The sequence below is a fragment of the Eubalaena glacialis genome, chromosome 3 (assembly GCF_028564815.1).
Source record: "Eubalaena glacialis isolate mEubGla1 chromosome 3, mEubGla1.1.hap2.+ XY, whole genome shotgun sequence".
NCBI lineage: Eukaryota > Metazoa > Chordata > Mammalia > Artiodactyla > Balaenidae > Eubalaena > Eubalaena glacialis.
Window position 1 is genome coordinate 992,438 of NC_083718.1, and position 14,757 is coordinate 1,007,194.

Sequence of the window (14,757 nt, forward strand, 5' to 3'; positions counted from 1 at the left end):
AAGTTTTCAGCAAATTGCTGAAATCTCAGGAAACAGATCTCTGACAGCAATCCACGTGCACCATTTTAATATTACGATCCTGGTACACAATATCGGCTCAAGAAAAGTATGTATAATTGGACCATATATTTTACATACTGGTTTTCTAATAAGGATTTTTAAACTAGGGTAAAATTTTCATGGCTCAATAATGTTGTATTTCTTCTGGCTGTATTCTTTTCGCATTCAGAATCAGCAAAGAAGAAACATCTGGTTCCAGTTGTAAAAATAAGCTAAAATTGGCCAAGTCCAAGTTAAATCCATACTTTCCCAAGAGGTATGAACTTAAATTTCAATAGGAAGAATTCAGTCTCAATACTAGGAAGTTCCAGGTAGTACTTCCTTACTGTATCTATTTTACTTGCTTTTTTCCTGAGGTAGTAAGAAAATGATACCCTCTTTGGAGATTTTAAAGAAAAACGTAAGTAGTTAAGTTCCTTACATAATTTAAGTGCAAACCTACCTGGAAGGAGATGAATCTTCCAGCTATGTGATTACGGAATGCAGTGATAATTATTATAATCTAATTAATTTAACTAGCTCAGCCAAAAAAAAGTTATGCCACCAAAAAAAAAAAAAACAAATCAATCTGTGTATAATGATTTGAAAAGCTTTTCAAAATTAAAATCATCTAAGTTGTTTTCTGAAACGTCTTCCCCCAAGCAGGGCTCTCTGAGAGTAAACTTAAACAATAAACTTATACAATTGTTTACTACCATTAAACAAACATGAGAGTTTAGATTTCCTAAATATTCTAAAGAAAAAAATATTTTATATACAAGTGAATAAATCCTGACAAATAATCCTGTGTATAAGTAAAACATAATTTTTGTACTTTTTTCTTCCAGTTTTACTGAGATATAATTGACATACAGCACTGTATAAGTTTAAGGTGTGCGGCATGATGATCTGACTTACATACATCATGAGATGATGACCACGGTAAGCTTGGTGAATAGCCATCATCTCATATAGATAACAAAAGAAAAGAAAAAGAAAAAGCTATATTTTGTGATGAGAACTCCTAGGATTTACTCTCTTAACTGTCATATATAACATACAGCAGTGTTAATTATATTTATCACATTGGACATTATATCCCTAGTACTTATTTATCTTATAACTGGAATTTGTACCTTGTGACCACCTCCATCCAATTCCCCTGCCTGCGGTAAACCACAAATCTTTTCTCTTTTTCTATAAGATTTTTTTGTTTGTTGAAGTATAATTAACCTATAAACTATGTCAGTTCCTGGTGCACAACATAGTGATTTGGTATTTTTAAACATTACAAAACCATCACCACAATTTTTGAACTTTTAAATGTACTAAGTGCACCAGTTATGATGTACATACACTGTTGTATAAAGTGAGGGAACTTTTATTAAATAATAATTTCCCATACACTTAAAACATGAACTACAAATTAGAATACTCCATTTTTTAAAGCAATGACACCGGTACAGTTTATGAAAACCTTTCAGCGTGGCCTCTGTTCCCACCAGTTAACATACCTCCCTCTGGTGGACAAACAGAGACTGTACATTTTAGCCCACGGAGTTCTTTCTGTTTTTCTTTTTTCTTTTATCCAGTTCTTTCGGTTTGGCTTCCAAAACTACAGGTCTTTGCTTGTTTTATCATACTATCTCCCCTTTCCACCAGACTCAACATAGTGCCTGGTTTTTCTAAGAGACATTTTAAAGACTCGATTCTCAGAAAACCACCCAAGAAAGTAATCAATTTCAGCTCCGAAGACAGAACTGTAATTGTGACACAGTTACAGTTGGGGTGGAAAATAAGAGAAGACATTGAAGAGATTAAAATAGAAAATATCAGTACCAAAATAAGCAGCCAACTCCAGAATTAAGACAGAAAACACTTCCCCACAATGAGTAAATGCTAACAGTAGGTGCGAACCCGACAGCTAACTGGACAGTAACAGGATTCCTGTGTGATTCGCAGCTCCCCGCGTGGCTCACTCCCACAAAGGACGTGAGGCCCCGGGAGCGCCGCGGACAGTCCTGGAGAGCGCGGGTCTGCGGGGCAGAGAGGACGCCCCACGCAGCGGTCACCGGGAGCCACGGCTACTGAACGCAGATCTGGGCCGAACGCACAAATCCCGCAGCGGTCGGACTGTACCGGTCCGCAGGTTTAGGAGGACCGGCCGCCCCTCCCGCGGCCGGAGCAGGAGGCGAGGGTGGGTGCGGCCTCCGGCCGGCAGTGCGGTCCGAGCACGACGGACGCTCCCCGCGCGGGAAGCCAGGGCCGCCGAGCCGCGCGCCCCAAGTCGGAACCCGGCTCCGAATCCCCAGTCCCTCAGATTCCGTTGAATTCCCGGAGCGCCCTCCGCGGGTATGACTATCCTGGAGCGGCAGCCCCTCCGCGTGAAAAACCCTGACCGTAGCCCCGTCTCCAGATCAGATTCTCCCGGTTCCTCCTACCGCGCCTCTCGCTCGGACAGACGGAGCCAGAACCAAGCCAGTCCCCGCGCGCCGCGCCCCTGTTCAAAGCGCGTGGGCGGAACCCGCTCGGAGCCCAGCCAATCGGAGGCCGCGCTCCTCCCGGGCGGCGCTCCGGACCAATCACACCCTCGCGGGCGGGAGGCGGGGCGACGCAACCGTCGAGCTCGTGCAGGCGCGGTGCAGGCTGGTCTGCGCCGCTGCACTGCGAGGGGCGTCAGCGCAGGTGAGAGAGCGGGTCCTCCGGCTCTTCTGCAGAGAGGCCGCCCGCGGGGGTCTGCAGTGTGGGGGGGGGGGTTGGTGGCTTTCTGCCTGTCGGGGGACCTTCCTCTTCTCCGACTATCGGCTGTGTAACGGAGGCTCTGGATGTCTTGACAGCCGTGGCGGGCGCGCGCCCCCGGCCTGTCCCCCTGTCCCCCGGCCGCCGCAGCCATCTAGCTGCCACCACCACGCCCCAGCGGCCGCCCTCTCCCAGCCCCCGGGCCTCACCCATCCCTTCCAGACATGCCCCTCCCCCCGGCCGTCCCGCTCCCTCCTCTCTCTCCCCTAGACATTCTCCCTGCCGGCCCCGCCCCCCCGCCTCCTCCCTGCCCCTTCAGACGTACCCCTGCCTCCCCCCCGACACTCTATGACTTGTGCATATTTGTTTTATTGTCATTGATTCCCAGTGTCTGCTTACTGAGAAAAAGTGGTAAGGATCAGTATATAAAAATAGTGGTTAATTACCTAGTAAAGTAACTGGTCCCAGAGATGATGGTCTTAAAGGTGTGGCTAAGGAAATTTGGAATAATTTACATGAATGACTGTTGTAGTGTAATTGATTCTATTTAACGTATTAATTTGCCTGTAGTATTACTAATTCTATTTAAATATTTCTGAGTGTGTCAATTGTGGAGGAGCAACAGATTAGAAGGAGAACCAAAGGACCCTTTGTGTTTGCACCCCAGTTCAGGAGAGTACCTTGACCCAACCAATACACAAACTTAGTCACCTTTAAACATATGGTTAAGATAGCTGCCTCAATTTAAGTTTATGATTATCATAAGTTGCTATCGTCCTCCTAACTACAATCTATGACCACCAGGTAATCTTATGATTATAATTAGTTTTCCAAGTAGGAATAACTTAGGGAGAGAATATGTGGAGTTAAAAATTTTACTGTAGTTTTACAAATTAATAAATTGATCTTTTAATTAATGTTTAAGTCTTTGTGAGTGAGCTTGGCATGAATTAGTACATCTAAGCCCTATCAAATCTAGGTTTACTGCCAAGTTGAAGTTTTAGACTACAAAACTGAGAACCAGATCCTGAAATGTGACCTTTTCCACATATAAGTGAGTGAGGTCATACAGTATTTGTCTTTGACCTATTTCACTTAGTATAATGCCTTCAAGGTCCATTCATCTTGCGGCAAATGGTAGGATTTCCTCTTTTTTATGGCTAAATAGTATTCAATTGTGCATACATACCACAACTTCTTTAGCTGTTCATCCATTGATGGATGTTGTTTCTGAGTCTTGGCTATTGTTAATAACACTTTGAACATGAGGATGCAGATATCTTTTCAAGTTAGAGTTGTTTCCTTTGGATGTATTCCCAGAAGTGGAATTGGTGAATCACTTTATTTCTTTTCATTGCAGAATGATATTCCATTGTATGGACATTCCCCATTTCGTTTATCCATTCTTCAGTTGACAGACATTTGGATTGTTTCCATTTTTTGGCTATTATGAATAATGCTGCTGTGACCATTCATGTACAGATTTTTATGTAGATATGTTTTCAGTTCTCTTGATTATATTCCTAGGAGTAGAATTACAGGGTTATAAGTTACTCCTTGTTAACTGTTTTGAGGAACTGGCAGACTGTTTTCCAAAGCAGCTGCATCGTTTTGCATTTCCACCAGCAACATATGAGGATTTGTGTCTCCACATCCCTCGCCAACACTTAGATGCTGTCTTTTTGGTTATAGTTATCTTAGTGGTTGTGAAGTTACAGCTTGTTGTGGTTTTGATTTGCATTTCCCTAGTGACTAATGATGTTGGGCATCTTTTCACGTGCTTATTGAATTATTTGTGTATCTTCTTTGGAGAAATATCTATTCAGATCCTTTGTCCATTTTTTAATCAGGCTGTCTTTTCATTGTTGAGTTATTTATATTTTCTAGATACAAATAAGTTCCTTATCAAGTGTATGATTTGTAAATGTTTTCTCTCCTACTGTGTATTGTCTTTTTTTTTTTTTTTGCCTGTGCTGGGTCTTCGTTGCTGCACGGGCTTTCTCTAGTTACGGAGAGCAGGGGCTACTCTTTGTTGCCGTGCGTGGGCTTCTCATTGCAGTGGCTTCTCTTGTTGCGGTGCACATGAGCTTCAGTAGTTGTGGCGCACAGGCTTAGTTGCTCCACAGCATGTGGGATCTTCCCAGACTAGGGATCGAACCCGTGTCCCCTGCATTCTTAACCACTGTGCCACCAGGGAAGTCCCTCACTTTCCTTCTTCATGATGTTCTTGAAGCACAAAAGCTTTTAAGTTTCATGAAATTCAGTTTATTTTTTCTTTTGTCTCTTGTGCTCTTGGTGTCATGTGTAAGAAGACTTTGCCTAATGCAAGGTCGCAAAGATTTAGTCTTATGTTTAATTATTTTTCCATTTTATCTCCTTAATTTTTGCCAGATATAGAATTCTAAGTCAACAGTTTTCTCTTTCCATATTTTAAAGATGTGGTTCCACTGTCCTCCGGCATGCATTGTCTCTGAGGAGACATTTACTGCCTTTTTACCTTTGTTCCTCTGTACATAATATGACTTTTTTTCCTCTTGATGCTTTTTAAACTTTTTATCACTGGTTTTCTGCAGTTTAATAAGGATGTGTCTTGGTGTTTTCTTCATGTTTCTTATGCTTGTGGCTCCATGAGCATTTTGAATATGAGTTTATAGCTTTCATCATATCTGAGAACTTCTTGGCTGTTATTTCTTCAAATATTTTTTCTCTCCTCTTCCCTCTCCTAACTCAAGTCTGTTTAATGTTATCACTAATATTCTGTTCTTTAATTTTTCTTTTTTTAGGACATACTTGTACTAAAAACTTATTTATTTGAATTGAGATTTAACTGGGCATCCTGTATTTTATCTGACAACCCTGGTCTGGACTCCCCTGGGACATGGAATTTGCGAGCGCACCATTGGCTCTGTTCTTATGGGGTTTATGCTATTAGAGAAGCTGTCAGGATAGGGTTATGTTATCAGAATTCGGGTACTGGACATTTAGCAGGGTGAGCTGTTGTTACATCTTCAAGCTGTTTTTGTTGAAGCTCTTACAATTGGTCTTAGAAAACTGGGATTTCCCTTGGTAGTTAAGAAATCTTAGTTGAGGGGAAATGAAGACTTTAGAAGCTGGAAATTGGGCACAACCTGGCAAACTCATTCAGGTAGATCCAGAAATTCTTTTTAAGGGGAAATAGGATGCTTTTTCCTATAATAACTTACTGTTCTCATTCTATAAATAATATAATCATTCTAGAAAAAAGTTTTAAAAGAAAGTTATTTATTCATAGTCACAGTGATCCAGAAATAACCATTAGTTAGTTTTTAAACAGAAAAATCAAGCCATTTCACTTGTTTTGTCTTTTTTTTGTCTGTATTTTTAAAAAGTTGAACTAGCTGATCTCTAAAGTCCCTTTAGTACTAAACATGTCTGGTGGATAAAACATACAATTCTTTAATGTGTTTATCTGACCTTTGTGCTGTCTGATCACTACCATGGAAGTCCTTGATTAAGGGTTTCACAGTATACACTTTTATCTGATGTTCTTGTATGTGGAATACTTAGAATGCTTATTGCCCTTATTCATCCAGAATGTTCTTACCACATATCATATCTTTCAACCATTCTTGTTATATACCTCTTTTGTGAAAGTTTAGCAGTATAAAATAATATGTCATTTAAGACAGTAACTCATAGAAGGGGCTGGTAGACAACCCCCCCCCCCGATATCCATATAAGTGAATTTTGGTCTTTTACATCTCCTTCACCTTGCTTAGGATGGGCAAAGATGTGAGGAGTGCTACCGTTCCTACTGTTAGCCTCTGGGACACCCTCCTGACACTCTATCCTCGCTGAACATTTAACTTACGAGATCTTTAAGCTCCTTGGCAACTGACGGGCAGCCTTAGATTAAGTACTCGGAAGCCAGAGGTTTCCGTGTCCCCACAGGCACTTGATAAGGGTCTGATCATTTCTTTATGGTTTTTTACACTGTTTGGTTTTGGATTGTATTTATCACTGTGTCTTAAAGTTCATTAATCTTCTACACTGTATAGTCTGCTGTTAATCCCATCCAGTATATTTTTAATCTCAGACATGGTGTTTTTCATTTCTAGACGTTTAATTTGCGTCTTTTTTTTTAAAATATCTTCCATGTTTCTTCTTAACATGCTCATGCTCTTCTCTACGTCTTGAACATATGGAATATACATATAGTTATTTACCATCCTTGTCATTCTTGCTATTCTCCTAACATGCCTAGCCTAGGTGTGGTTTTCTTTGTATTTATCCTGCTTGGGTAGCTCCTATCTTCCTGGGTTTGTAGGTTGTTATTTTTTTAATATTTGGAAATTTTTCACCCAGTATTTCTTATACTTTGACTGTATAAAATAGTAATAACAATGCCTTGTTGGATTTAAAGAAAATGATAGAATCAAAGTAGAAAACAGTATAAGTCAACAGTGAAGGTTGTGATCAGAGTTAAGTCATTCTAGCGTCTTTGTATTGTTTGGGAGGAGGCTAATGGTAACTTTAGACTTTGATGAGTTAAATATGCATGTTAAAATCTATGTGGTAATTTAAGAAAAAAATACAAATATGGTTTATAACTTTCAAGCTAGTAGATGGGAAATGGAATGAGAAAATAAATCAACCCAAAAGAAGAGGAAAAGAAAATTAGAAAAAGGACAAATGGAAAATATAAAATAAGATATGGAAACATATAAATATGTCAGTAATTATGATTGTGGTAGGTTGTTTGCAAAGATGGCCATCATTCCTCCCAACTCAGGCTGTGTGCCCCTTTTCAACGTGACTTTGCCGGTCCTCCCATCAGAGGTGGAAGAGAGATGAACCACCCCAGCTTAGACCTCCCAGTCCATTCAGCTGCCAGTAGAGCCCCCAGATGACTTCAGCCACATTAGTAATCCCAGACAAGACCAAAAGAAGTATGTTAAGCTGAGCCCAGCTCAAACTGCTGTCCCACAGAATTATAGTAAACAAAACGGTGGTTGTTTTTGTTCACTAAGTTTCGAGTGGTTTTATGGTAATCGATAACTAATATATCGGTAAATGTAAATATATTAAATATACCAATTAAAAGATAAAGATTTAAAGACTGGGTTTAAACAATCCAGACATATACAAGAGGCACATCTAAAGTGTAAAGATGCAGAAAGATTGAAAATAAAAAGATGGAAAATGATGTCTCAGCAAATACCAACCAGAAGAAAGCTGGAGTAGCTTTAACATGAGATACACTTTAAGAAAAAGGCATTACCGGGGAATAGAAGGGCTCTTTGCTAGTGATAAAAGCTATAATTTGCTAAGAATATGTAGCAGTTCTAAATTTGTGTGTATCTAACAGCTTAGCCTAAAATATATAAGACAAAAATTGATAAAACTACAAGGAGAAATTAAGAGATTTTGCATCAGAATGATCTACTCTCAGTAAACATCACTCTCATTACTGATAAATAACAGAGGAGGGAAAATCAGTAAGGATGGAGAAGATTTGAGCAACACGACCAGCACACCTCTCTAGTGGGCGTGTTGAGAACGCTGAGCCTGTAACTTTGGGGCAGTCTTACTTATAAGCATACCTGGGACATTTATGAACATCGACTGCATATTTTGCAATAAAGCAAGACTCAACACATTTCAAAGGATTTGAAAAGCTACATATTAGAAATCAATAGTAAATACAACTCTGAAGCTCCTGCATGTTTGATAATTGAGAAACCTGTTTCTAAATAAATTAAAGAAATCATAATGGAAATTAGAAAATATTGAGAATAGAGGAATAAACATTCTACATATCAAAACTTTGTAATGCACTGATACTTAGAAAGCAATGTATAGCATTATATGTCAAAATTGAAAAGATAACTCTATATAAATAAATGTAAAACAATGCAATAGATAAATTTGTAGAAAAATTTAACTTGCCAAAATTGACTCAAGAAGAAATAGAAAGCTTAGATAATGCTGTAATATTTAAAGAAATTGGATTTGTAGTTTAAGATCTTCTCACATTGAAAACGCCATTACGAGGTATCATTCTGTCAAACATCTTAGAAACAGATAATCTCCCAGATTCTTCTATAGGATGTCAAACTAACTCATTTCAGGAGGCCAGCTTAACTTTGATAACTGATGACGAAATTAGGAAGGAAAATTATAGGCCAGTCTTACCCATAAGCAATAGTGTTGAAAGTTTTTCCTCTAAGGTTAGGAATAGGATAAGAATACCAGCTATCAGCTCTTTTGTTCAGCATTGTACTGGAAGTTTTAGCCAGACTAGAAGACAGGAAAAAGGTTAGAAGGGAAGAAATAAACTGATTATTCATGGATGATATATGTAGAATTACCAACCGCAGCCCACCTCCCAAATAGATTCATCATTAGCATTATAAAGTTTTGGTTAAAAATCTACTATATTTACATATATCAATAAGAAATGAGGAGAAAATAGAGTTTTAAAAAAGATAAAAATATAAAGTACTTAGGAATGAATCTAACAAAAGGTAAGCTCTTTATAGAGAAAATTATAAAACTATTGAAAAGCATCCAGAAAGACCTGAACATAGCATGTTCATGAATTGTAGGACTCACTACCATAAAGATGTCAGTTCTCCCAAAATTGATCTATGGAGTCAGTGGAATTCCAGTCGAAATCACAGCAGCTTTCTGTGTGTGTGTGTGTGTATGTATATATTTGTAGACTTTTTAAACTGTTCTAAAATTCATATGGGAGAGCAGAGGACTAAGAAATAACCAAGGCATTCCTGAAGAAAAAGAACAAGGGGGAAGAACTCACCTTCCCATATACCAGGTCTTACTAATAATCTACAATTAAAGCAGTGGGGTATTGGCTGAAAGATAATACAGTTGATCAGTGAAACAAATTCGATAATCCCAAAACAGGGCCATACATGTATGGAAATTTATGACAACATCAGCAGGGAAAAGATGGACTTTTCAATAAATGGGACTAGGACAATTGGTTTTTCATATGAGGGAAATAGTTCAGGCTTGGACCCCTACTCACACTGTACGCACAAATTGATTGCTAGTGGATCGAAGACTTAAATGTGAAAGTATCTAAGTGTGGAGGTAAGGAAAATTTTAATACACAAAAGTGTAAATATTAATGTAATTGATTACATTAATATTATGTATTTGTCAAAAATGTCATGAATGAAGTGTAGAGATGGCAGCAGACTGGGAGGTGGTGTTTGTGACTCACCTGTGGAGCCAGAGGCGGCCAGAGGGGGGAGTGGGGCCGAGAAGGGGGCAGGGGCTTGTGTTAGATGAGAGAGATGTTGAACTTGTTTGAGTGTGGAAGGGAAGAAGGAAAGAAGATTGGAAATACTAAAGAAAGGTGAAATTGACCGAGTGGACTCTGAAGGGTTGAGAAATACGTGGATTCCAAACTACGTGGAGAAAACCCCAGACCTTGAAGCATTAGTTTATAAACCTGTTGTTGGAGTGATGACTGTCCCCCGTCACTGCCCTTGCTCTCCCCCCACAGCTAGTACTTGACCGTCCGTTTCTCTGCTGGGCACCTGAGGACGCAGTGGTGAGCAAAACTACACCCAGACTCTGCCTCAGTAGTTAATTATTTATCAGTGGAGACAGACATTAATTTAAAGCACGTAGAGTCTTTGTAGAAATTTTTGCATTGTTTTATACTTTATTTTTTTAGATGTGTTTGCTTGAATAGATAACTAGAAGGAAATAGAAAAAACTCAGACTCCCATCTCAGAATAGAGATTAATATGAGGACTTTGTCCTTCAGTGAATTGAAACCGTGTGCTAAAAACTGGGGTCACTGTTACTGACCCTTTCGTGGGTGCCCCTTTTCTCCCCAGGGATCCCAGCCAGTGTTGAGTGCGGCGCCGGCAACCGTGTGTGGGTGCTTCTCCCTGGGGTCATGCAGAGAGCATCCCGTCTGAAGAGAGAGCTGAGCCTGCTGGCCGCGGAGCCGCCCCCGGGCATCACATGCTGGCAGGATGGGGACCGAATGGAAGATCTGCGAGCTCGTAGGTGTCGCACCAGGCGTGACGGGTCACGACCCTGTCAAAGGTTGTGCTGAAGTTTGAACACCTGTGTGTTCTTCTAAAGTAGGGGACAATTGCAAGGTCAAAGTGCCCCGCCATCTTTCTACCTGATTTGTTTACATTTATAAAAGGTTTCCATGACATTTCTTCTTTGGCCTTTGATTCCATCTTTTACTGATTTGTAAGCCAAGATCTGGGTATCAGCTCTGAAGCAGCGTTAGTACCAAAGCTCACCTTCTCAAATATCTGTGAGGCCAGATGGGAAACGTAAGTGTTCAGAACACTGCGTTCCAACCAAAGCAGAACTGCAGGTTGTATGTGATCTGAGGCCAGCGTTGTCCACCTTCTGTTTTGATCTCCTGTGTATTCTTTGTTTGACACCAACTTTGGGTACACTGGTACATTGCATGGGGACTTGTTAAGCCCTGAGAGAGTTTCTGTCCCAGACCCAGCTTTTCCGTTAGGACCAGACTTCATTAGGTCCATGGGGTGTGGTAATTCAGATCATCTGATTACCTCTTGACGTCTTGTTCTTCTTTTTTTTTTTTTTTTCTTTTAAGAGATATTAGGTGGAGCAAACACACCTTATGAAAAAGGTGTTTTCAAGCTGGAAGTTAACATTCCTGAGAGGTCAGTGTGAACTATATCCTAAATTTCCAGGGTAAAGCGCAGTTACTGGAAGACAGAGCAGTGTCGTAGAGTGTTGAATGCAGGAGTTAAAGGACCTGGATTTTAATCCTCGTCTTACCATGACTTAATGTGACCTTGGGCAAGTTATTTCATGTCTCTGGAGTTCGATTTCTTTTTCTTAACCCTGAGCTGGATCACATCTAGGCCTCACCCCCACCCCACCCCCTGCCCGTCACTGTAGTAAAATATACATAAAATTGACCGTCTAAACCGTTTTTAAGCACATGGTTCAGTGGCATTAAATGCATTCACATTGTCATCCAGCCGTCCCCCTCATGCATCTCCAGAACTTCTTCGTCTTCCCAACCTGAAACCCCACACCCATTAAACACTGGCTCCCCCGGCACCTGGCAGCCACCATTCTCTCTGCCTCTGTGTTAAGGCCCCTTTTAATACAGGTCTCCTGTAAGGCTCTTATCAGGGGAGTGGTAGCTGTAGTGTAGTTTGTGATTTGTACACACCTGTTCACCAGGCCAGGCTTGTTACAAGTCCTTAGAGAAGCAGCTCAGTAATCACGGGGGGCGTCAGTTCCGAGACTGATAGGGATTTTCCAAATGCAGTGTATAAGTCAAAATTGGATCCTGTTTTTCAACACCCATCTGTAAAAAAAAATGGGGGGAAAATTGAGGAACTCTGAGTAGTAGATGATATTGGAAAATAATTTTTATATTTTTTTCACAGGTATACTGATAGTTTTGCAGCTCTATAGGAGAGGGACCTTATTCTTAGGAGAGACATGCTGAAGTATTTAGAGGGTGAAGGGGCTTGATCCAGGTGGTGGGTATAAGAGGGTTTTCAGTAGTATTATTTCAACTTTTCTACTGTTCATAAATTTTTGTAATAAAAATTGGGCAAGAGCAAAGGTTTGCCTCTCAAAGGCTGTCGTCCTCATTAGTCACCAGCAGCTGTTCATAATGTAAGAAGCAGTATTTTAGTAAAACTTCCGTATTCTCCTGCGCTTTCAAAGGTACCCATTTGAACCTCCTCAGATCCGATTTCTGACTCCCATCTACCATCCCAACATCGATTCCGCTGGAAGGATTTGTTTAGATGTTCTCAAATTGCCGCCAAAAGTGAGTGGTGGGAGCAGGGGCGACCCTCTCGCCTTCCGTGGTCCTCGGCTCTAAAACCTGTGTTAGAGAAGCACGTTCTTAGGGCCGCTGTCTGTCTGTCTGTCTGCCTAGGGCGCCTGGAGACCGTCCCTCAACATCGCGACCCTGCTGACTTCTGTTCAGCAGCTCATGGCCGAGCCCAACCCCGATGACCCGCTCATGGCCGACATCGTAAGCGCCCCCGGCCCCCCGCTCGCGGCCTGCTTTCCCCACGTCCTGCTCTCCGTTGGGGAGGGTCGCGTAGCGGCTGCAGCTTGGTTACCAAGTCCCTTCTCTCTCCATTGACTGTCTGCTTCCATCTTAGTCCTCAGAGTTTAAATACAACAAGCCAGTCTTCCTCAGGAATGCCAGGCAGTGGACAGAGAAGCACGCGAGACAGAAGGTAGGGTGTCTCTACAGCTCTGACTGCACTCCTGTTGTTGCTCTGTTAAGCGTGAATGTGTCTCTGTGTGTAGGTGTTTATTAGATGTGCCAAGTTCGTACTGGACACTGGGATGGCCGGTTGATCTTCTCCTACCGCAGCCTTCTACATGATGACTCAGCAGATAGCTCAACCGGCTGCAGGGTTGCCCGGCAGCTGCGGTCCACCCACGCCACCACAGGGCAGCCGAGGTCTCTTGTTTAGGCCAGAAGGAGCTCTTTGCAGGGGTCGGGGAGGGGCGGGAGGGGACATGGACGTGGAGGAAGGGAGGAGGAGAAACGTCCCCGTTTTACATCGATAGTTTCCTCATTTAACAAAAGACAAACTTGCGCAGAGATGAGCACACGAGGTTGTCGCTGAGCTGTCCCGCGCTTCAGGCTGACTTACGCGGCAGTTAGGGTCACTTGTGAGAAGAATTAAAAGTTTAACAGTACAGAGGATGGGGGAAGCTGTTTTCGGAGAGAACGTCCTATCCAGGAGGCAGCAGAGAAGGACCTGGGAGAATAGTCGGTGTGAACCTTGTGCTCTACCCCGCCTGCTCCTTTTTAGGCTGATGGAGAAGAGACGCCTGATAGCCCCCCCGAGGCAGGTGACTCAGAAGGACACAGCGCAGCACAGAAAAGGAGAGCCAGGCACCTGGGGGGCGTAGAAAAGAAATTTTGCCCTGATGTTTAGGGTGGGGTTTGTCCTGGCCCGTCTTAGTTAATACGTTCTTTGCCAGCGTTCTTTGCCAGCATGGTCCAATTTGCTTACATTTCTGGAATGTTTTTCTTTGTATTGGATGGCATTATCATTTTTGTATCCTGTGAAACAGACCTTGTGTATTTATATGTTCTGCTCTACATTGATTCTCTGAGTGTAGTTTGTTTTATTTAGTTCATACATATGTATTCCAAAACTTGTAAACCTGGAAAATAAATAATCATTTAGTGTTGAGTATGTGTTTATCCTGAATGTGTGTCTGGGAGCAAACTGGCCAGAGAGCTATACAGTAAGAATGTGAAAATATTTGGAATTGTTGTCCTTTATTTTGCCAACTCACCAGCATCACTCAGGACACTGAATGATGGACGTGGGGGTCAAATAGCCTTAGAGACAATTTGGTGACCGTCACGCTTCCGGGATTCTAGGTTTTCAGAAGTCTTAAACACAGTGTGGGGATAAGGTAATTACCCTTCTGTTAATGTTTCTTGCAGCTTGTGCTTTCTGTGACTGACTTACATGGCTGTGGTATAACCTTCGTTTGTTCAACAAATAGTGACTGAACACCTGCCGTGTGCCAAGTGTTTTAGAGTATAATGGTGAGAAAATCAGGCATGGGATTAACCAGATAATCGTACAGATTTACATGGATTTTCACAATCCTTTCTGTCTCTAGCTTCATTTCACGGCAAGTACTAAGGTGCAAGCTCGAATCCCTGCTCGTGACTTTGCAGTACACTTGGGCTTGTGCTTATCATTCGGTTTAGATGACGGAGAAAACAGATTTGGGCAGAAATCGGCTGAAGTGGAACGAGGTGCCGAGTGAGAGCAGACGTTGGGGCCGCCTAGGCAGAGAAAGAGACTGTCATGTCCCGCCCGTATCCCAGGCTGGTAGTCCTGTGCCAGGCTGGGCACCGTGCACGCAGAGTGCATCCAGTGAGCAAGCAATTTCCCTTCATCCACTGCAGAACCGCCCTGCGCTCGGCAGCGGCCTGCCTTAGAGCACGAGCGG

General features: G+C 41.9%; 1 protein-coding gene across 1 annotated transcript; it reads left to right on the forward strand.

Moving 5' to 3' along the window:
* Positions 1-2,655: 2,655 nt before the first annotated feature.
* On the forward strand, positions 2,656-13,979 carry UBE2T (ubiquitin conjugating enzyme E2 T). Its single transcript, XM_061185232.1, has 7 exons — positions 2,656-2,724; positions 10,632-10,802; positions 11,381-11,450; positions 12,478-12,583; positions 12,695-12,793; positions 12,927-13,004; positions 13,593-13,979. The coding sequence occupies exons 2-7, from the start codon at positions 10,694-10,696 to the stop codon at positions 13,716-13,718; spliced, it is 588 nt and encodes a 195-aa protein (XP_061041215.1). The 5' UTR covers positions 2,656-2,724; positions 10,632-10,693; the 3' UTR covers positions 13,719-13,979.
* Positions 13,980-14,757: the final 778 nt, after the last annotated feature.

Bases quoted from the DNA above. Each gene is read 5' to 3' on its own strand.
- UBE2T (XM_061185232.1), top strand. From the start codon at position 10,694: ATGCAGAGAGCATCCCGTCTGAAGAGAGAGCTGAGCCTGCTGGCCGCG. The intron at 12,794-12,926 runs GTAAGCGCCCCC...CTTCCATCTTAG, and splicing joins ACCCGCTCATGGCCGACATC to TCCTCAGAGTTTAAATACAA. The intron at 13,005-13,592 runs GTAGGGTGTCTC...GCTCCTTTTTAG, and splicing joins AGAAGCACGCGAGACAGAAG to GCTGATGGAGAAGAGACGCC.